Source organism: Hevea brasiliensis, chromosome 7 (genome assembly GCF_030052815.1).
Source record: "Hevea brasiliensis isolate MT/VB/25A 57/8 chromosome 7, ASM3005281v1, whole genome shotgun sequence".
NCBI lineage: Eukaryota > Viridiplantae > Streptophyta > Magnoliopsida > Malpighiales > Euphorbiaceae > Hevea > Hevea brasiliensis.
In genome coordinates this window covers 4,141,734-4,163,389 of record NC_079499.1, presented here as the reverse complement: position 1 = coordinate 4,163,389, position 21,656 = coordinate 4,141,734, and the positions used below count along the sequence as shown (strand labels likewise).

At 30.9% G+C, this 21,656-nt stretch overlaps 3 protein-coding genes and 1 long non-coding RNA gene across 5 annotated transcripts; 1 reads left to right on the top strand and 3 right to left on the bottom strand.

Moving 5' to 3' along the window:
- Positions 1-977: 977 nt before the first annotated feature.
- LOC110662104 (uncharacterized) lies at positions 978-1,918 on the bottom strand. Its single transcript, XR_009149995.1, has 3 exons — positions 1,785-1,918; positions 1,551-1,631; positions 978-1,407 (listed from the first exon to the last, which is right to left on the bottom strand). It is a non-coding gene; the product is annotated as an uncharacterized LOC110662104 (long non-coding RNA).
- Positions 1,919-2,471: 553 nt separating this feature from the next.
- LOC110662105 (rho-N domain-containing protein 1, chloroplastic) lies at positions 2,472-5,483 on the bottom strand. Its single transcript, XM_021820979.2, has 2 exons — positions 5,280-5,483; positions 2,472-3,942 (listed from the first exon to the last, which is right to left on the bottom strand). Exons 1-2 carry the CDS (start codon positions 5,317-5,319, stop codon positions 2,834-2,836), a joined length of 1,149 nt encoding a protein of 382 aa, XP_021676671.2. The 5' UTR covers positions 5,320-5,483; the 3' UTR covers positions 2,472-2,833.
- Positions 5,484-7,055: 1,572 nt separating this feature from the next.
- On the bottom strand, positions 7,056-12,945 carry LOC110662106 (mitochondrial ATP-independent inner membrane protease subunit 2). Of its 2 annotated transcripts, XM_021820981.2 has the most exons (6): positions 12,768-12,945; positions 11,228-11,400; positions 9,055-9,238; positions 7,634-7,740; positions 7,429-7,540; positions 7,056-7,335 (listed from the first exon to the last, which is right to left on the bottom strand). In XM_021820981.2, exons 1-5 carry the CDS (start codon positions 12,837-12,839, stop codon positions 7,459-7,461), a joined length of 618 nt encoding a protein of 205 aa, XP_021676673.2. In that variant the 5' UTR covers positions 12,840-12,945; the 3' UTR covers positions 7,056-7,335; positions 7,429-7,458. The 2 variants fall into 2 exon arrangements, with proteins under 2 accessions (XP_021676673.2, XP_021676672.2); XM_021820980.2 differs by having other exon boundaries at positions 7,056-7,540.
- Positions 12,946-17,562: 4,617 nt separating this feature from the next.
- On the top strand, positions 17,563-20,823 carry LOC110662108 (TOM1-like protein 2). The gene is made up of 4 exons (XM_058149782.1): positions 17,563-17,744; positions 17,974-18,502; positions 19,343-19,621; positions 20,212-20,823. The coding sequence occupies exons 2-4, from the start codon at positions 18,017-18,019 to the stop codon at positions 20,491-20,493; spliced, it is 1,047 nt and encodes a 348-aa protein (XP_058005765.1). The 5' UTR covers positions 17,563-17,744; positions 17,974-18,016; the 3' UTR covers positions 20,494-20,823.
- Positions 20,824-21,656: the final 833 nt, after the last annotated feature.

Genomic DNA, 21,656 nt, shown 5'->3' with positions numbered 1-21,656 from the left:
TATCAGATGGAATAGATGCAAATAGAAGCTTGTAACACTTCCGCACCCACAAAAATCACTGTATATATAGCTTCAGCTCAGGATAACCACAGAAACTTGACAAATGATTAGCATTATCATAAAAATACAAAGAGAAAATCAACGAATATGCAATAGAGTATGATCCACTGTTCACATGACATGAGTTAAACGTTGTCATACAAATGCAAAGAGAAAAAGAAGAACATGCAGAAAGGATATGGCCCACTGTTCACACTTGAATTATTGATTCAAGACTTCCAGATTTTCTGTACACACAAAAGTCTCAAGTTCTGTGCAAGTACATTACACATGATGTCCCAAAACATGTTATGAATAATGGAAATCATTTTGTGGCATCTTGTTATGTAGACCTTAAGAGGTTCAATGACATGCAAAACAACAAATTCATATAATTGACAATCATTCTAGTGCAGTCAAACTTTAGCAAATCAGAATGCCGTCCAGTGTGCAACATAAAATTGTGTGACCAGCATGAACAAAAGTTCCATGTCCATCATATGATAAGTAACCCAAAGTAAATGCAGACCAGGCTGCAAACCTTCCAGTATTATTAAATAGTCACAATGACAATCCTCGAATGCATGATACTCAGCAACAACATATGGATCACATAGCAGATATGCTAAATGCAACGAGTTTTATTGAAATCCATATTGATCACGTAATTAAAGAGTTCCGCATTAACCTAATGTTACCAAAGACAAATATAATCCAAAAGAAACTGAAAGTTGCACATCCCACTTGTAATCCAACTCATCTCTCTTCTCTTAATCTTTAGGTATTGCAAGATGACAAATTTGGTCAAGAATTCGTGTATGATTGCCATAGCATTTATCTAGCTACTATCAATTCAAACATGATGTTTGTCTTACATATAGAAACAATAAAATGAAAAGACTATCATATTCTAAGTAATAACTGGATGAGACCGCAAATTTGGCAGTGAAACAAAATTCATTAATAATGACTTGCTTGCAGAATGGTCAAATATAGTGAGCCCTGGATCCAACTGATGAAATTCGGGTTCCTGATCAATCTTTGCCTTCCAGATAGCAATGACTGTACGAGGTTGAGTATCCTGCTTATTAATTAACACTAAACTTGAAAGATACATAAATTGATGATGGCACATATAAACAAGTCAGAGAGAATTTGACGCTATTAATGTTGGAGCACAAATTACAGGTTAAGAAAAAAATTATTAGACTGAATCATCTAGCTAGCAGTCCATGCATGTAGCTGCACCATTGGTAGTTTTACTGGATTTTGACACCTAAAAGAGCCTATTTCAATAGTTGGTGTGCCCCTTTATTCTTGCAGCATCCAAAGCACTGTGACAATCATCATTTCTCACCAGAGCATTTGCTGAAATATTAATGGAGGTAAAACCCATTACATTTATTGCCAAAAGTGAGCATTGAATACACAACGTATGCCTTTCACAACTCATGATTCAAGGCTTATAGCAGCAGAGGAATCTTAATTCTGTTAAAACATAAAAGGCATACCTCCACAGGAAAGAAGTAAAAGAACAGTCTTCTCCTGGCCTCTTTTTGCTGCTTGATGCAAAAGAGTACCCGCATGACGCCCTACAGATTACAAAAGCGCATATGCATTATTTGTTTGTAAGAAAACACCAATCTCTCCAGATCCAGGTAGTTAACAAACGGCAGATAAACCAAAATATGAACCGAATCAAGCATGGAGTAGCTTTGCAAATACTCAAAGCCATAGAAACTAACCAGGACTATTTTCCCTCTTCTTCTTCTTCTTCTTCTAAGAGGAGTGGAGAGGGCAAAGGTGGAAACTTCCAATGAGAGCTGTGGATTTAATAATATTGCCGCAGAGGCAGAGGATCAGCATCTTTTAAAAATTCTTTTTTCTATTTTTAAGATTTTAAATGACATCTCAATAAATATTAAGATAAAATGCTTATAATTTAATATATGTAATTATAATCTATAATTGAATTTTATACAAAAATTTTAATTTTCTTTAGAAAATTAAATCACCAATCCAATTTTGAAATATAATATGCTTTTCATTTTTTTGGTACAAGATACATCATTTTAATTAGACTTTTTTTTTTAATTTTAATCAGACTTTAAACGGATCAAATTAATTAAAAATAATTTAATTTAATTTATAAATTAATAAAATCTATTTATAAATAAAAAATTATGAGTAAATTTATATTTGGCTAGACTTTTACTTAAAAAATTATTTATTTTAAACTACTTAAAAATTTATTTATTTTAAAATTATAATTTAACTAAATAAAAAATTATATTATCTTAACAATTTTTAGGATATCAAAACTACCCTCTTAAATTGTTTAAAAAGTTAATTTTAATTAAAATTAACTAATTATTTTTAAATTAACTTATAAATTAAAAGTTACATTTCAATTTAAATTTTATAAAGATAAATAATCAAACTAAACACTCCCTAAATCTCATAAAAAAAAGAAGTTACTACAGCAAATTTCAGATAATCTTTTTCAAGTCAAGCGTCTCTGTTCATCACTTCATCTCGTCCTGGTTGAAGAGTTCTACAACGTGGAGTCTTAACAAATAAAAATGACTCGGATTTTTTTTTTCCCAACAAAATCTTCACCAGGAAAGTAGTAACATCCGACAGAATTTGAAGGTTCATAAATGTCATGAAATTATGAAAAGAAGAAAGAACTAAACTATAAGAGCACAAAAAAGAGCATTTCCAATAATAAAAAGAACAAAAACTATCTAAACTCGGTTCTGTTTCTCTTGGCCATTTTTCCGGAATCAGTTAATCAGACTGAGCCACCACTTAGCAACTCCACTAGCTCACCTTTCTTCATCTTTGAAAACGCTTTTACACCACGAGATTTTGCAATTGTCCTCAACTCTGGCAGCTTCAACAAACTCAAATCCTCATGTTCAATCTCCTGTTGTTCGTCTCTATCTGCGTCAATATTATCAATGTCTGAATACTCCCCTTCTGATAACTCATCTAACACTTCAGAATCAGGGAAAGAGGACGCTGGCTCCTGCTCCAACTCTGACTCTGCCTCCTCTGGCACCAATTCTGGCTGCTGGGCAGTGTCAGGAATCACCTCAAATTGCTTCTTTTTCTCACCATTTAAATTCAAATAAGATGAAGAATTAACAGGATCCTCATTTGAATATTCGGGCTTAAATTTCACTTGAGGAACTGGAGACTTGCGGCGGAAATTTGATGGTGGTCTGGCAAAAGATGACGAATTAGGTTCTAGGACTCCACTCCTTTCTTTGTTATTTGGATCAAGGAAACTTGTGTTTTTATCCTCCCTGTTTGATCCACTATGTTCCTGTTGGTCCACAGCAAAGTCTCGACTGCCGGCTTTTTTCTTACCTTGCTCAATTGAGTGTTTCCTCAGCAGCTTAAGGAGTGAATTCACAGTTTCACTCTCTTTACCTTTTCCTTTGGAGGTTTCAACCTTCTTGTCTTCTTTGACTGCAGCTCTTTCACGAAGCTGAGCCTGTACCTTCCTGAATAGTTCAACAATCTCCTTCTCTCTTGGCCCTGGGGCTGCAGTGGCTTGGAATTTTGAGGTATTTGAGAAAGAAAATAATGGTCCATTCTTCGAAGTTAACAAATCAGATTCATCAAGGTTTTCAAAGCTCTCTCTCTCCTCATTTTTCCTGTTCCTGTTTCGGGAGAAACCCTGTCTGCTTTGCTTTGAGAAGTCTGGGTTTCTCCTAGGACCACCAGAACTTGCACTGCACACAAAAGATGCTGCCCCGGAAGCACATTTTATTGACCCAATCTTGACCTGTGAACAAATTTTATGATTACCATGAGAAGAACAAGGGGATACAGTTACTGCCTTTCCAGAAATTCCTGAACGAGGGAGACACCTGCCTTCTGAAGGACCAAAACCTACAAGGGCATATATCCATATATAAAAACAGGGAGATTAATCAGAAGTCAGAAACGTATAAATTTTTGTTGTTTTTGTTTGGTGAGAATAAAATTATGGACTTCAAGAACATGACTCTTACTGTGAGAGAGCCGACCAATAAAAAAAATGCTTCAACACTGTCTAACAACTTTTCTTGCACAGAAATAGAAAAGAAAAATATTGGCAATTTTGCTGAATGATCTTAAATGCAAGAAACAATACAATTTCTTATGCAATTGAACAGTCACAAAACCACCAATGCTCCGCATCCTACCACAATCACACCCACCCACCATGCCAATGACCATTCTACTAGGAAGCCAAACAAGAATCGATCTGAACCCACCACTCCAGATATAAAAGAGTTTCTTTCCTTCCAGCTACTTGCAAATGAAGTAATAAAAATTATGTGATTGTAAATGCAGCCTCGGCAACTGTTGTGACTTGAGGTACCCTCTCCAACAGCCACCTACTTGGACTCATAAGACACCTCTTACTAAAACCAAAAACACATCTAGCTCTATCCCCACTATCATTAATGCAGTTTTTTATCATTACCAAAACTCCAGTGGCAAAATAATTTAAGAAGCACATCTTCTCAAATATATGCTAAATCAAAGATCAGAGCTCTGAGAAGTAGCCATAGAAGGAATAGATTTCAACTCAAAAAAGAAGCCATCAAATACATGGATTCAATATCGAATACAATATCAGCATCTAAAGCAACAAGAAACAAGCAAGTTAAAAAAAGACAAGCAAACAGAGAGAAACAACAGTACAATCAAGCAACGGCCAAGAAGTGAATCCCAGTTGGGCAGAAAAAAGAAGCCAATAACAACACAAGCTAGCAAACAACAGTGACGCCTCTCTTTCCCACGCCAGACCTAAAATCATGTCATCAAATAGATGGTGGGCAACAATCACAGTTCCTACCAGCAAACAAATGGATGTAAAAATGAAAAACCCAACAAAGTTCCAGAAAATACATGAAGCCAAACAGATGGAATCTTAGAGAGCTTCCACAGCAACAAACAAGAAACAAATGTCCCCAGAATCCAAGGAAAATATTTGCAACACTGAAACCAAATAAAGAACTACTCTTTTATATACAATCGGAAATAGTTCACCTAAAGCTAAAAAAGAAACGAGCATATTAATCCTCAAGACTGAAACCAAATTGTAATAAAACTACTTGAAGCTAAGACTACAAACAAAATACCAATCAGGCCCGCACTCGGTGAGCTACTGCAAAATCGTTTGAGGAACAAAACGTTAAAAGTTTTAAGAAAGAACATAGAACAGACTAAAAGCATACCGGGAACGCTTTTAGGGATGAGATGGACTGCTTGCAACATTGCATTTGCAGTCGGGATTGAGCTTCAGCTTGAGATTAGATTAATGGGGTTTTGCATTAGGGAGTTGTGCTTCTAGTTTCTTGCAGTATTTAGTTGTTTGCTTAATCATATAGCCATGATAAGGGGCCTTTTGGGCATTACGGGATTACAATAATATTGTCAGCCCATGAATTTGGTCTAATGTTGGAGTTGGTCTATTGTGTTGTATGGGGTTAGCTTTATACCTCTGAACTCGTTTTTTATTTTTACCTCTTAATTTTAACTTGTTATTTAAAAAATTTATAAATTTTAATTTTATTTTATAAAAATTCTCTGATGGGTCATGATAGATTTTCAAATTAAAAAATAATGAAGTTATTTTGTTAATTTTTTTATATTAAAAAAATATTAATAACTATTATAAAAATACCAATATTTTTATAGTAGTATGCTTTTTAAAGAATAGAAAGTAAAAAATCTGTCCCTTCTATACTATTTTCATCGGATAAGTGAATCCCAATCATCTATTTAAAGAAAAAAATGATTTCCCATATTTATAAAATTTATTTCTTTTTTAAGATAAATAGAAATAATTTTTTACTTAAAAAAATAAAAAAAAATGCTGATAAACTTTACTTGAGTCGTATTACATAAAATTTTAAATTTCAAATTTTAATTCAATCTAAATAAAGAAAAATAACTAGTGGTAATGTGATAGATAAAATTTTAATTTTTTAAATTTAAACTTTGATCAAAATTTAATGAAAAAATATTTGTAACAAATTTAATCCATATCATATCAACTTGTTTGAAAATTAACGATTTGTAAAAATTTAATTTAATTGATTTTTTTTAATTATTATGACTAAAAATATAATAAATAAAAAAATTTAAATTTTTAATTTAAAAGGTGTGTTGCAAGACTTCAATTAAAGAAATTTTCATAGAATATATGATTCTATTTATAATTAAACGCACGCATACAAAAATTACAGTAAACTTTTTTTTTTTTTTGGTCATATGAAGGGTAGACATACAGAGGCTCCAGTTAGACAAGTGGAGCACATTAGGTTAGAGGATATAAAGAAAAAAAGGGGTAGACCTAAATTGACTTGGAGGAGAGTAGTACAACATGACATAGAAGCATTACATATTTATGAGAATTTAAACACAAAATCGTTTAAAGTGAAGAAAACAAATCCATATAACCGACCCCAAATTTTTGAAATAAAGGCTTAGTTGAATTAAATTTTATTTTTTATTATTTTGCTTCACTGAAGCCACAATCCCAATTTTTTTTTTTAACTTTATGTGAAAATTAAATAAGAAAAATCTTATGATTTACCCTTAATGGTCATATTAAATTTTTTATTTCAAAAACTGGTACTAATATTGAAATAAAGTCAAAATTTTATAATTCTAAATGCGCATATATATTAAGAGTTTGAAACCATGTTGAAATTAGTTGTATGTTTGTGGAATGAGATGCTTATAGACCCTGAAAAATAAAATTTATTTTTAAAATAAGTAAAATTTTACAATAAAAATGTAAAATTAAATAAATTTAATGTTCTTGCAGAAAAAAAAAAGGAAATGAAAATTCCAAGAAATGTTTTTAGGAAATGTACTTAGGGATGAACTGTTTAGGAAAATCCCATTAAAAATATCAATCTCTCAACAGAAACAAAGATAAATAAACCATTGACATGAATCCGTCCATTAAACTTGTCGCTGATCTCTGCAGCTGAATAATGACATGGTCATGATAAGCCTCGAATTTATTTCAAAACAAAAATAAATAAAAGAAAAATATTCCCAAGTGTTAAAAATATATATTCAGATCTCAACAAAGTTCATATATGGCAATTAGACACAAGCATCCATAAAGAAGCAGTGCAAAGATTCCATTTTCTTCCTTTTCAGGGTCAAGATTTCCAGATGACAATCCTGTTCTGATGCAGTGTTAAATAAACTTGAAACTCAGAATCGAAATATGGCCGCCTTCATGCTTTTCAGATGGTCACTCAGTTGCTGCACCTGCCCAAATTTTATTGTTCTTTTGCACTTCAAACCAAAACAGCATCCATAGGAGATGTGGAGGAGAGAAAACAAAATAATACATATACAAACCAAATCAGTTTGAGATGTTGATGTCATAGTTTACGCTTTGTGATTTTTTGCCATCTCCTCCACATCCAGCTCCACTTCTAACACTGGCAAATCCTTGCGCATGCTGAAATGACTGGCCAAGGAACATGAGAAGTTTAGTTCCACTTCAAATATCACCTACTGTACAGTAAAACAGATTTCATCCAACTGGATTCAAGCAGCTCACCTGTTCTGAACAGGACCATGATCCACAGCTGTTCGTAGACAATATATGACTCGGCCAACTATGTCCGTCATGGGAACTGGACCAAATATTCGACTGTCGTTTGCTTCCTGTGACACCAACTCACACCCCAAAAAAGTAAATAAAGGACAAGAAAAGGAAAGAATTAATCAGGTTTTGCCCGTGCCTTTGAGTAACTGAAAGCCAACAAAAATTTACAACTGATCTTAATTACTCCAAACAAAAGAAAAACAATAACAAGATGGTGGTGATGATGATGATGAAGAGTGAATACACAAAAATTTGGTTTACACTGCAAGAAAAGAACATATCATAATTTATGGCACAGTGCTCGTCCAAAATGAACAGACATGTAATAAAAGGTATTCAGAAGTAGATAAGTACATATAATTATACGCATCCATACACTTTGAATGCTCTGAAAGGAGAAGAGCAGGAGCCATGCATCAACTTATCGTGAGCATGCCACAATGACATCTTCTACCATCAACAGACTTAATTTGCAGATTCTAATTTACCACATGCTACTTTTGTCTAGAAAAGAGAAAGGAAGAAGAAAGAAAAAGCGAGCTTGCCCTACAGCTATAGTCTATTTTCTTTTTCACCTGAAGAACTGAAGATTTACCAACAAGGGGAATGATAAAGCAAAAACGAATGGCAAGATAGACAGATCTTGCATGAGAAGAATGGTAGGCATAAACAAAGAAGATAGGGTGTGCCAAAAGTGACTAACAGCTTGCAGCACATAAAGAGTACAGAATTAAAGCATCAGGCAAGGTCAACAAACAAGAACAAATCATCCAAATAACGTTGTAATTTGATCTTTTCAATTTAGACATTCTGTGACTCATTTTTTCTTCATAGTTAAACTGAAAAGAAGAAAAGCCAAGTATTATTATAAAAAAGAGTCTAGAACCAAAGCAATTACTGGAAATGTTAGATATTTTGATTATCCTACCTTTTTGTTATAGGGAGAAGAAAGGCATCAGGTTATTTTGCCAACAGTTATGAATGTCAGAACCCAAATAATATAACTGCATCCTTTACAAAAATAAGATCGATACTTGAAAGATCAAACGCAATATAATTCATGAAGATAAATTGGATTTCTTGAAAGTGTAATTATTTTTTAAGCCAATCTCAAGTTGCATTATCATGTAAAACCAGTATTTGAGATGTCTTTATTCTACAGCGAGACCAACATAAAGTAAAGTAAATGGTGAACATAATAACTCAAAATTGGTGACTACAAAAAGTAAATTCCATGAATGATTACATATTGTAGAAAATAAAACGTCAAATTCAGCTATGCTTTCCTAAAGAACATAAGAAAATGCGATGGATTTTAGTCCGATGTGTCCGCATATACTGATCAAATCTCATATTTGCAAAACAGCACATACCTTGGGCTTCAACTTCTCATTGTCAGCCAAAACCCAACACTGATCCTTTTCAAGAACAAAAGGTTCATCCTTCTCATCGGTAGACACCATTTCATACCCTTCAATCGCAGCTAACCTTCTGACTAGATGGTTGTCTGAATTCTCAGGATCCTTCACAACCACAACATCTCCAACAAAAACTCGCCTGTCAAGGTTTTATGATGAAGTTAGGTATCATTATGTATACCACAAAAGAAACAGAAACTTGAGAAGTATTCAAAATGTGGCATATCAAGGTTGAGGAAACAAATGAAACACATAAGGGAAACCTGATTTGCAATAAACAGGAACACCACAGCAGTGTACCTGAATGAGATATACTTGTTTTCATTTAATGAAAAATGTAGCCATGGTAAATTAGAGCATTGCAGCAGTATGACTCAGAATAATTACTTCTTGTTTTTGCTCCTTTTCCTTTGTTTGACCGTATAAAACACACACACACACACACACACACACACACACACACATAATAATCTATAACATGTTTCCAGAGATGATTGCCATCTTATTGATGTGGAATACTAGCTCACATATACACAGTATACCACAACAAATTTCCCCCAGGATGTATACTATCACCATGAGCCTCTGCACCCCCCATCCCCAATTGTCCTTAGAACAACTGCATCCAAATTTGTCTCACCCGAATCATACTACTTGATATGTTAAACCTCCATGCTCATATGTTTAAAAGAGCATTAAGGAGTGGACTGACCCATAGAGGGCACTAACTTGACCTGAAGGCTTAAACCTATAGATCACAAGTCTTTCTGTGCTTATATCTTCCTCACTTGGTCACTTTCTTAGTTAGGTCTATCAACTCCCATCAAAAAGCATGCTACAATGAACATATATATTACCCTAACCACTAACCTTCAGAACTTTTGTGGAGTCAACTCTCAAGATGAATCACACATGAAAAAACTAAAAACCTCCACAAAATTTAAAAAGCAAAGTGACAAACAAATTTCTCCGTTGAACCAATAATGTAAGTGATGTAGAACAGAAAGAATAAAGAGATCTAGAGAAACTAATTCTCAATAAAAAAGAGAAACAAATCCTCTAGAGAACTAATTCTCAAAATATTTATTTAATTGCCAATAATATCACAATAATCAAAGCTAATTATATAGAGATCCTAGGTCCTATTAACAGAGTTTTTGCAACCCTAATCACATTAGGATTTGGAAACCCTGATAATTAGAAATCCTAAATAAAATAAAGTAGAAAAATAATAATAAACCTAATAATAGAATTCTTAAATAATAAAACTTTATACTTCCTCATTCTACAATGAATAAAATTCCTAAGTATTTTAAGTTTATTCTTCTTCCAATGCTGCATCAATAAGAAATGGATAGAACCAAACTCTTTGAATTTATCCAAAGAGGTTTCTGCATTCTCAAAAGCCCCCAAATTTCGCCAATGGCCTAAAAGATGATATTCTCAACACTTCCTTTTGCCTTGCATACCCGACTGCTAGGCTCCATCTCCACATTTCCACCCAAACCCAGTTATTTGCAAGAGCTACATACACCAAATTACAAGTGTGCAAAGATAAATCAACAAGCTTCTTACAGAACAAAAAGTCTAGCATGAAGAGGCACCATCCTCTCGGATGATGCCTTATAGCATGAATTCCCACCAACCATTGATGGCATTCTAATGCAAACTTTATTTTAATGACATCTAAGGGAGTGTCATCATCCCCAGGCAGGGTATCATGCATTCCAAAGCCAGATTCCTCATTTCAATAGGCATCACCCATTGACATTTGACAGAAGAGGCATTAGTCACATTACCTAATATCTGTACAACTGTTGGTGTCCTATAACCTACAAGTCCCGCAAAATATAAGGCGCAAATTTTGTAAATTCTACAATCAGCAGTCAACAAAAGCATCAAATCATTCCTAACCCTCCAAGAAACCTATGCAGTTCAACCCTGTGGGGCTTCATGAGCCAAAATGAACTACACAAACCACCATATATGCACTTATGCAGTATATCTCATTCCCACTACTACATTTATCAAATGATATGCTTATGCCAATAATTGAGAAATCAAAGTATGCTTATCAACTCAAAACAATAGAAAATGAATTCTTTTAAAATAAGAGCAGCAGTGTTACGTTGGATCTGCAGCTGGTAATTTCCGAACAAGTAGAGTTCCCCCTTGATCTCCTATTGTTGGAGTCATTTCTTGTCCTTTATTCCAGTGTAAATAAGTCAACCTCCCCTGAAATAGATTTTTCCATACTGCATCACCAACTTCTCTGTCACTGATTTGACCTCTCTTATAGCTCTGCATCACATCAGAGGATGAAGATTATGCCAGACCAATCAATTTAACTAAAATTCTGCCACTGACATAAGCCATAATTGTAGGCTAAGAAAAAGCAGCAGATTAAAGCCAGCATATAAATCATATTTTAAGTTCAAAGATTAAAGAACAAAAATAAACTGACAGAAAATTGGTGAGAATCAGATATTGAGTATGTGCCAACAAGTCTGATGAACCTCATTAAAAATTAATGCCCATTATAGCTTCAGGTTTAAAAAATTAAATCTCACAATTGATAACAACAGCCTATTCTGAATATAAAAGCACCAGTAATAGCTTAAGCCTTAAAATTATGTGAAAATTATACCCTGAACACCCTTAAAGAATCCTTAAACTAAACAAATCAGCCTTCCAGTTTGAAAAATTACCAGAAGTGGTCTGTAAAATTTTATAAGATTTAAAGTTGCTTTTTTATTGTCGTGCTTCTTAAACTTAGGACACAAAAATTTCAACAACCTCTCACAAGAATGAGATATATATAATATCATTGACTTTTCAAGTTTTGAATACTGAAAAATCACATTTTCTATAACATATTATGCAACTAAAACCTAACAAGTTAAACTCATAGTGCTGCAACCAACTTTCTGTGCAAATAAGTTGTGCTATTCTATTAAAAACAAAATGAATCAATCCATTTCTCCCTAATTTGATAGAAAGAAAATAAGGAGTAAACCTAAATCGGCCTGGAGAAGATTAGAACAATATGACCTGTAAGCATTACACATTTAAGAGGATTTAACCCAAAATCATTTAGAGCCGAGAAAGAGAATACATGTAGCCGACCCCAAATTCGTTTGATAAAGGCTTAGTTTGAGTTTGAGTGAGAGTTATATCTCAGACAATGTATCCACTGTATCCCATCACACCCAGTAAGAAACCATTGTTAAGAAAAATAACAAATTTTCAAATGGAGATGAAACAGCATTGAAAGACCCATTAAAAATAACCAAATTAGAAGTAAAAAAGTACAAGCAATGAGAAACCATCCCCTCAACAATATAACAGAATCACTAAAATCAACAGAACCTCCAAAATCAACAGAACCACTTACACCTGAAAAATTCCTCTACCCTTTTCCCAAAAAGAGAAAAGGCTTTATTCTTAGAAAATCGAGGCAATTACACTAGCACAAACCCAAACCTACATAAACAAAAGAACCCCAATTGCGAATTCCAGAGATCAAATCACCAAAACAGCCACACATAATAAAACCCTACGCATCAATAGCATCCGGAAACAAGAAACCATGAACGAGTACATCCAGATAGACACGGAAAGAGAGTTGAAATAGAAATAGAAGGGGGCAGAGAGTGCAAGAAAAGGACCTTCCAGCTGAGAGAGAGGGAATACTCGAACTTGTGAGCAATGTATCGAAACCAAGTGGATAGAGAAACCATTTGCAACTACTGTATCAATGCTTGTAGCCCAGCATCCCTTTTTCGTTAAACCCCTAGAGAGAGAATTCAAGTTCTCCTTAAATTGTTGTTTTCAGCTCATTACTATATGGACCCGAATTGGATCGGATCACCGATTCGTTGCATTTGGATTTTGATACGTGGGCCGGTTTAGGTTTTTTTAATTTAATTATTGCCTACTCGTAATTTTATAATCTTATATGTTTTATTTTTTTAGCTCTAATTTAAATTTAAATTTTCATAACTTTAATAAATAATTTTATTTGATTATTGAAAATTTAATATATTTTTTAAATGCATTTATTAGATATACTAATTATTCATTATTATAAATTATACTTATATTTCAATTTCAATTTCCTATGTATAGCAATGAGGTAAATGGGTGGATTATAAATAATAAGCAGCTAATATCAACTTTAAAAATTAGAAGTTTCCTTTCTACATTCAATTGTATGGCTTAATTTATATAAAAAAATTATGGTGTACTTAATATAAGTTTGAATTCACATAAAAAAAACTTAATAAATATTAAATTAAATATTTATATTAAGATATATATAAAATTAATTAAAGTGTATATAAGTAGTGCACGAATCTAAATACAAAAATTTAATATAACAGATAATAAATTAATAAGTTTATCTCTATATAAATTTGAACTCTTTATAAAAATATCCAAAAAATTATACAATTTGAAATGAAAAATATATATTTGTGATAATAAAATAAATGTTAGTCTATTTTATATAAAAAAAAATTAATAAAAAAATGAGTGAAATTATAAGAAAAGTAAAATTTAAGAAAATAATAAAAATTATTTTTATAAAGAAATAAAATTAAATGGAGTGATTTATTTATTTTTTATGTTTTGATAAAAATAAAAGTTAATAAATAAAAATATTATACTTTTACTATTGCATTTATATTGAATAAATAAAATTATATTAAAAATAAATATTTAAGGGAAAAATAATACATGGGGAGAATAAAAAATTTAATATTGCTTTTCACTATTTTTTTTTAATTTAAGAGACAAATAAAATTATTAAAAATATTGTTTAAATTGATTTATAAGAGTGTGCCTGCTTAAAAAATCATAATGTGCACAACTTCTTTATTATTTTTATTTTTATATTTTTTTATATAAAAAATTATTTTAAATTTTTTTCAAATTTAAACTATCAAAATCTTATCCCATACAAAAAATTATCAAAATTTCCTTTTTACAATATCTTTTAAAAATTTTTAAATTTATATTTGAAGCATTAAAAAATTTATTATCACCTGAAATAAAATTATAATTAATTAAAAATTTTATTATTAACATAATTCAATTATATAATTATGAAAATATAAAATATATATTAACTTATATTACTAAAAATAAAATAATAAATAATTTATGTAATACACCGGCAGAATAATTAGCTTTTTTTTTTCTTTTTTTATTACTTATCTTTCATTTTATTTTTTATTTTTTCTTTTTAACAAAATAAAGATTTTTTTTTTCCTTCCTTATAATTTTCCTCACTGCAAAACAAGCTCTTAAAATTGAAATCTCTGAAATCTCTCCAATAATAAATTTTTCATTTTTGATGTTAAAAAATAATATAATGAAGTTCTGATATATATATATATATAGACTTCTGAAAAACCTAATTTTCAACGTTTTAGCTCTTTTTTTTAATATAATTGTGCTGACTTTTTTTTTATGTATAACAGTTGGAGCAAAGGCTTGGAAAAATCTAGGAGGTGATCAGCCCATTAGCAACACATTCAAGGATGCAAGAAACTGTTAAACTTAGATAATTGAGAAAGAAAAAAATCACTAACTTGTTACCTGAATTTATTTTTTATATTGCAAAAAAAAATATATTATTTATCATTTTATAAAATTTTAATTACATTAAATTTTATTTTTTTATTATTTTTTTGAATAAATTTATTATTATAAATATTTTATTTTAAATTATTATTGTGTAACATTTTAATTAAAATTTTAAATCATTTTTAAAAAATTAAGATATAACTAATATTTTCCATTAATATGTACAAACATATCAAACTAGTAATTATAATAATGCACTATCATTATTATTATTGTTATTATTATTATTGAAATTATTAATTTTGTAATATATACAATATTTTTTTAATATTTTATTAATTAAATTTTAATTCTATTAAACTTTAAATTCTTAATGTTATACTTCTGTTGATTTTGAGTTTGAAAATTTTTATCTTAATTCTTAAGGGCTATTTTTCCTTGTGCATGATTTATCTTAATCCTTCTTCATTTATTCTCAACTTTTCACATTGTTTGTCTTTACTATCAAACCCAGCTAAGGGTTATTTTATAACTTAAACTGAAATGGTTCAATTTGAAATCAGACGGTTTGATTATGTATCAATTTTACTTTTTTTTTTAATAAATGTTTTTAAGAAGTTATTCAATCATTGAATTTCATTAAATTATAGGGTTTATTCAATTAATATTAGCTGTTTTAATAGATCAATAGTTAGATATTAATTATTATAAATTAACTATTTATATAATAATTTAAAGTTAAAATATTTGATAAAAATAATTGTTTAATTAATTATTAAATGTAAAAAAAGTTGTATCATTTTTTACCATAATCAAAATATTTTCTTAACCTCTAACACCCTGTTTGGGTTGAGTGTAATGTAAATATCATGCAGTATTGTATGACATGGTTTTTATTATTATCGTGTTTGAAAAAATAATATGGTATAAAATGATTTAATAATATTTTTTTATTTAATTAAATAATATAATAAAATAATTATAAATATTATTAAAATACTATTTAGTTAATATAAAGATATAATGGATAAAATTTAACAACCGTCATTGAATTTATCTAATCGTAATATTTTAATCCCTTAACTTGAAAATATAATATAAAATCTCATCAATTTTCATATTTTACACAGTAAAATTTCTCTAATATTTAATTACTAATTTTTCAGTTAGACGATAACCTGAACAGTTTCAGTGTGGAGCTAGTTAATATATTTTTTTTTTCTCAAGTTATGTGTAAATTGAATCATTTTTCTCTCTATAGATAAAATAATTTTTCATATGCAGAGAGAATAATTTTATACTTTACATAAGAGATGAGAGAGAAATATTAATAAAACACAATGTGAGAGCTATTCACATCAGTTTCTAACTGAAAAATTAATAATTAAAAATCAGAGGGACTTTACTGTATAAAATTTGAAGGTTTAAGGGGTTTTATGTTATATTTTAAAGTTAAAAGATTATAGTGTTATAACCATATAAGTTTATTGATAGTTGTTAAAATTTATCCGTAAAATTTTTTATACATAAAATAATAAAATATAATTAAAATTTATAAATTATGTAAAGATAAAATGGGAATATAAAATATTTAAAATATTATAAACCACCAAATTGATGGTTTGAAAAGATGTGACAAGCCAAAATTATTATTTTCCAAAAATAAATTTTTTAAAACAAGGAGAGATACCATAAGTATTGTTTCATTAATTACCCCCTAAAGTTTTAAATATTAACATAAATATTACACTATTAATTAGTATAAATAAAAAATATAATATTTTAATTATAATAAAAGTATTAAATATTACTTTAAAAATTATTGGCTGAGCCACGAACAATCATAATTATAAATGTAATATAGCCTGCAATTTGAATTCGAATTATCACACAATTTTTATTATTTAACACTATTTAATTTAAATTTAAAATTTTATATTTTTTAAAAATAACTCTAAAATCACAAATCTCACAATAAATTCTTTTTTAATTCATATCATTTATAATAATAAATCATATTTTTTTCAAGGAATATTAAATCATAGTTGGATCTTTAAAATCTATCCCTTTTTTATTCATTGATTTTAGAAAAATCCTTTCCTTTTTTTTTTTACAACCTGTGTTGCTTTTGTATTGTGGCATGCTTTATTTATTTATTTTATTTTTTCTTTTGCTTTTTTTTTTACATACAAAATAATAGAGAAGGCATTTTAATGGTGTCATTTCTTGAAGTGAATTATTACTATTCATGTTATACCTAGTTGAAAATAATATTATCCATAGTTCGTTATTTTATTATCTATTTTATTTTTTTAAATATTTATATAAAAATATTTTTTTTTATAAATAAATTATTTCTCACAAAATAAATAGAGCTTTAATATTTTTAAAATTTTCACCAATTCCGTTGCAAAATGTAAACTCAATCATCAATCTTCAATAAATTTAATATATTTTATTGATTAAAATAATAAAATAAATTTCAACTTATTTTTAATAATATTTAAAATACAATATTTTATTTATGTAATTTCATCTAAAGTAAATTATTATTAAATTTATATATTTTATCAAAAAATAATATAATTATATTTTATAAAATTAAACTTCTTAATATTTTTATTAAATTTTATAAGAAAATAAGTTAATTTGGTCAAAATTAAGATTAAATAATTAATTTTGATGAAGCATACTCTGAATAGATATAAGTGGGACTGGGATCCACTGAAATTATGAATTTATTTATTGTTATTGTTGAAATTAAATTTAATAAATTTTAATTATAAAAATATTAAAATAATAAAATAAATTTTTACTGCATTTTTTTTTAAATGCTGTCTTTATTTAAAAAAACAGTAGAACTATCCAAGCTCAATGCGCACGCTGGCACTACGTGGCCGGTAAAACAACCACGCGTATCTTAGACTTTGACTATTGCCTCTCTCCTCCTCGCTCACACCGGTTTTCTGCTGAATCCTCTGTTTTTCCTCTTCTTAAACTGAAGGCGCTCATGTGTTGGCTTAGTTGCAGCTTGGATTGCGAATTACTGAGCTGAGGTTTGTTAGGTTTCCTTTTGTGTATTTAATTTCATGCTGCTTTCTCTTGTTTGGTTGCCCAGAAAGTACAGGAAAGGCTAGGAAATTGAATAGTGTATTAGTGCTTTATTTACTAATTACTCTCTGTTTTGGAGAGTTTTATTTTTTTAATGTTAAAGTTAGATCCTGTGTTTTAGCTGGGTTGAATTTTGTGGATTTTTTATTCTGAGTTTGCTTACTGTTGAATTAGGGTTTGCTATTGCTTTTGAAGTTTGCGTTTTGGACTTAATAATATGGACAAGTTGAAACTATCTCAATGGGGGGAACGGTTGAAGACAGGTGGGGCTCAAATGAGTCGTCTTGTAAGTGATAAGGTGAAGGAAATGCTGCAAACTCCTACACCCGAATCTAAGATGGTTGACGAGGCCACAATGGAAACAATGGAGGAGCCAAACTGGGGTATGAATTTGAGGATATGCGCAATGATCAACTGTGAAGAGTTTAATGGGACCGAGATTGTTCGTGCCATAAAAAAGAAGATTTCAGGTAAGAATTCGGTGAGCCAGAGGCTGAGTCTTGACTTGCTGGAGGCATGTACTCTGAATTGTGAGAAGGTATTCTCTGAGGTGGCATCTGAGAAGGTATTGGATGAGATGGTTAAGATGATTGAGAATCCACAAACAGATCAAGGAAATAGAGATAGAGCTTTGCAATTGATTAGAGCTTGGGGACAGTCTGAAGATCTCGAGTATTTGCCTGTCTTTCACCAAACATATGTGGTAAGCTCTCTCTTTTATACAGTTGCTGCCTTTGCTCTGGAATATGCTATTATTTTTTGCTGGAAATTAGATAATTCAGAAGTTCAGATGCTTTTGAATTAATCAAGGATTTGTATGCTATTGGTTTTTGTATGCGTGTAGCTTGGATATTGGGTAAGCTTACACCGGCTTGACTGTCTACAAATTTGGCACAAAACCTTAAAACCCATGAGCTTTTTGCATATTTTATGCGATATGCACAAATCTTGCAAATGGATCAACGTATAGGACTGCAGATCCATCATTCAATTGCAGCTCTGTTTTACAAAATCAGAAGGCTTATAAGCTGTAGTTTTTGAATGACAACTATTAGAAGGTGCTTCAACTTCTACAACTGTTATTTCTTCCTTGTATCTATAGACTTCTAGTGTGAGGCATAAGCTATGAAGTATGAACTCAGCGCTCACCTCACTGATTCTTTTTTTAAAAAAGACCTCAAAGGAGCACATTTGATGATCCTTCCTCATTGAGTCATATACTGGTTCCTTCACTGGCCACTTTGAATAGTGAACTTATCTACCTTTTCTCCGCTACCCTTGGTGAAGAAGGTTTAAAGATGGAGGAGAGTAGAAATATTATTGTCTCTCTTTGTATCGTGTTTTGCAATTTCCATCAACTAAAATATACCCATTTATCCCTTGAGATCTTTTGATCACAGCATAGATGACGATTCTGTCCTCCCCCATTTCTACATCTCTTATGATCCGCTAATTGTGATCTGTTCATATAAATTCTTTAAGAGACACTAATGCCTCAATTAACTGGCCCCTTCTTGTTAACCTTGTTTTGCAATCATGGCAGAGTTTGCAAGGAAGAAGTGTGCCTCGGTCAGTTGAAGATGGGGATTCACCCCCCATGCATTATTCCTTGGAATCATTTGTTCATCAGCAACCACTGTCTCCTCCTGAAAGATATCCTATTCCTGACTCAGGATTTGATGATGAAAACCATGCTACTTTGGGATATAACAGTGGGACCCTATCAGTTGAAGAAAAGAATGAATGTCTTGTAACAACTCGGAACAGCTTTGAACTTCTGTCTAGCATTTTGAATGCTGATACTGAACCAAAACCCATTAAGGTAATTTATTTTCTCGGTGTTCATCAATGAGAAAATTGCTATTTATATTAACTATTGATCTATACACATCACTGTTTCTTTAGATCATCTCATTCTCCATCACTTTTGTATATAATTTGTAGCTTTCTTAAGGGGTACTTCGTTTTCTTTTCCAAATCTGTACCTGCTTTTAGGTTACTTTTTGTGTATTATGAATGATGGGACTCAGAATAGATGACTATCTTTTTAAAAGAAAACTTTTCAAACTTTACAATATTAATGAGTTCCAATAAGAGTAGAGTTTAGAGAAATGGTTTTACTAGGGGAAGCCAAGACATAAAACTCTTATTTTCAATTCTTGTATTGTTATAATGGGAATACTTGCATTTGTAATATGATGACCATGTTTTGAATTGGAACAAATGGTCATGAATGACTTGGCAAGCACTCTTTTTTTTTCTTGGATCTCACTGGTTTATGGTCTTTCATCTACATTGTCAAATTTGTAGATGAGTGGAAAGTGTCTTCATTAGATAGAGAAAGAGAGAGAGAGAGGAGCATGAGGATACATGACTGTAACAATGAAAGGTTCCCTTATGGTGTGGCTGCAGGAGGATCTGACAGTGGGCTTATTGGAGAAGTGCAAGCAATCACAGATTGTCATACAAAGGATCATAGAAACCACCAATGATGGTGAGGCTATGCTATTTGAAGCACTTAATCTCCACGATGAGCTTCAACAGGTCATCTCCCAATATGAGGCGCTGGAAGCTGGCCTAAACTCCGGAGAGCAGCTGCCTGGGGGTTCTGATAACACTAAGGATGATTTGCCTGCTCAGGTTGTACATAATAATGAAACCAAGACAGCAGATTCCACAAAAGGAGACGAATGAAAAGTTGGGATTTGGAAGGTTTTATGCAGGTTTCCCTTGTATCTTACTCCTTTTCGAATTGGTTGTTTTTCCCTTGTTGCAGTGTACGGAAAACAGCTAATAATAGGGCTATTGTAATTATTTATGAGCCTTTGTAACTAAGTTTACTGTGCTTGTCTCCTTTCAGCCTATTAGCAAGTTATTGTTTATAGGTCCTAGTGGTCGGGTCAGTTTTCCTTTGCCATCAGACTGTGAGTCTGTTATAGCAGGTGTTGCATTTTAATCATCTTGGTGTTTTCATGACACCAAACGGAACAGATTAATCGCATTAATCTCTCACTTGTTATGCTATTTCAGTGACTTGTTGAGTGATATCATCTAGAAACGATGCACAGGCACAAATTCTAACAATTTCATTGATGATGTTTATGGACCATCTCTTCCTTTATGAATGGATGAGACTTGGGCAGGATTGTGCCATTCAAACGCTGTTGGATTGGTTGATTTGGTTATAATAAGGTGAAGTTTCTTCCTTGAGGACTGAGTAAACTCTTGGAATTTGGGTTGCAGATAATCGATTTCTTGAGGTGGATTCCTTGGCACACAGCTCACATTGATTCAACAAACAGTTGAAATGGACAATACGAAGTTCCAAACAACCTGTTATTAACAAGAATTCATGACCTCTTGAAACATGTTTACTTGGCTAATAGGGTCGTGTGTGGCAACTTCTGCTGGTTTGTGTATATTTTTCACGCCGGCTCCTTCCAGTTTTTACTTGGCTAATGGGGCCATGTGTGGCAACTTCGGCTGGCGTGTGTATATTTTTCACTCCGGCTCCTTCCAGTTTACCATATGAATATTTTTTTGTCAAATAAAAAATAAAAAAAACATTAACTATTATTTTTGTTATTTTATCCCGTCTCCATTAAATGTTATAATAAATTATTTATATAATTTTTTATGTGAAGTAAAGAATAATTTATTTAGTATATTTTTATAAAAATAAGATTATTTAATTATTTTATGATGTGTTGGGACTTGAGAAGGATTATCATTGTCCCTAAAATAAAATAAATTCATAATGTATAGTGTTAAATGTGTAAAATTTTAATTATTCTTTTGTAAATCTCTGGACGCACAGACTACTAATTACTATTTGAATTAAGTTTAGTCGATATTAA

Coding starts and splice junctions, on each gene's coding strand:
- LOC110662105 (XM_021820979.2), bottom strand. CDS start 5,319: ATGTTGCAAGCAGTCCATCTCATCCCTAAAAGCGTTCCCG. Junction 3,943..5,279: donor CATCCCTAAAAGCGTTCCCG/GTATGCTTTTAG, acceptor ATGCCCTTGTAG/GTTTTGGTCCTTCAGAAGGC.
- LOC110662106 (XM_021820980.2), bottom strand. CDS start 12,839: ATGGTTTCTCTATCCACTTGGTTTCGATACATTGCTCACAAGTTCGAG. Junction 11,401..12,767: donor CCCTCTCTCTCAGCTGGAAG/GTCCTTTTCTTG, acceptor GATGTGATGCAG/AGCTATAAGAGAGGTCAAAT. Junction 9,239..11,227: donor TTACCAGCTGCAGATCCAAC/GTAACACTGCTG, acceptor AAACCTTGACAG/GCGAGTTTTTGTTGGAGATG.
- LOC110662108 (XM_058149782.1), top strand. CDS start 18,017: ATGGACAAGTTGAAACTATCTCAATGGGGGGAACGGTTGAAGACAGGT. Junction 18,503..19,342: donor TCTTTCACCAAACATATGTG/GTAAGCTCTCTC, acceptor CAATCATGGCAG/AGTTTGCAAGGAAGAAGTGT. Junction 19,622..20,211: donor CTGAACCAAAACCCATTAAG/GTAATTTATTTT, acceptor GTGTGGCTGCAG/GAGGATCTGACAGTGGGCTT.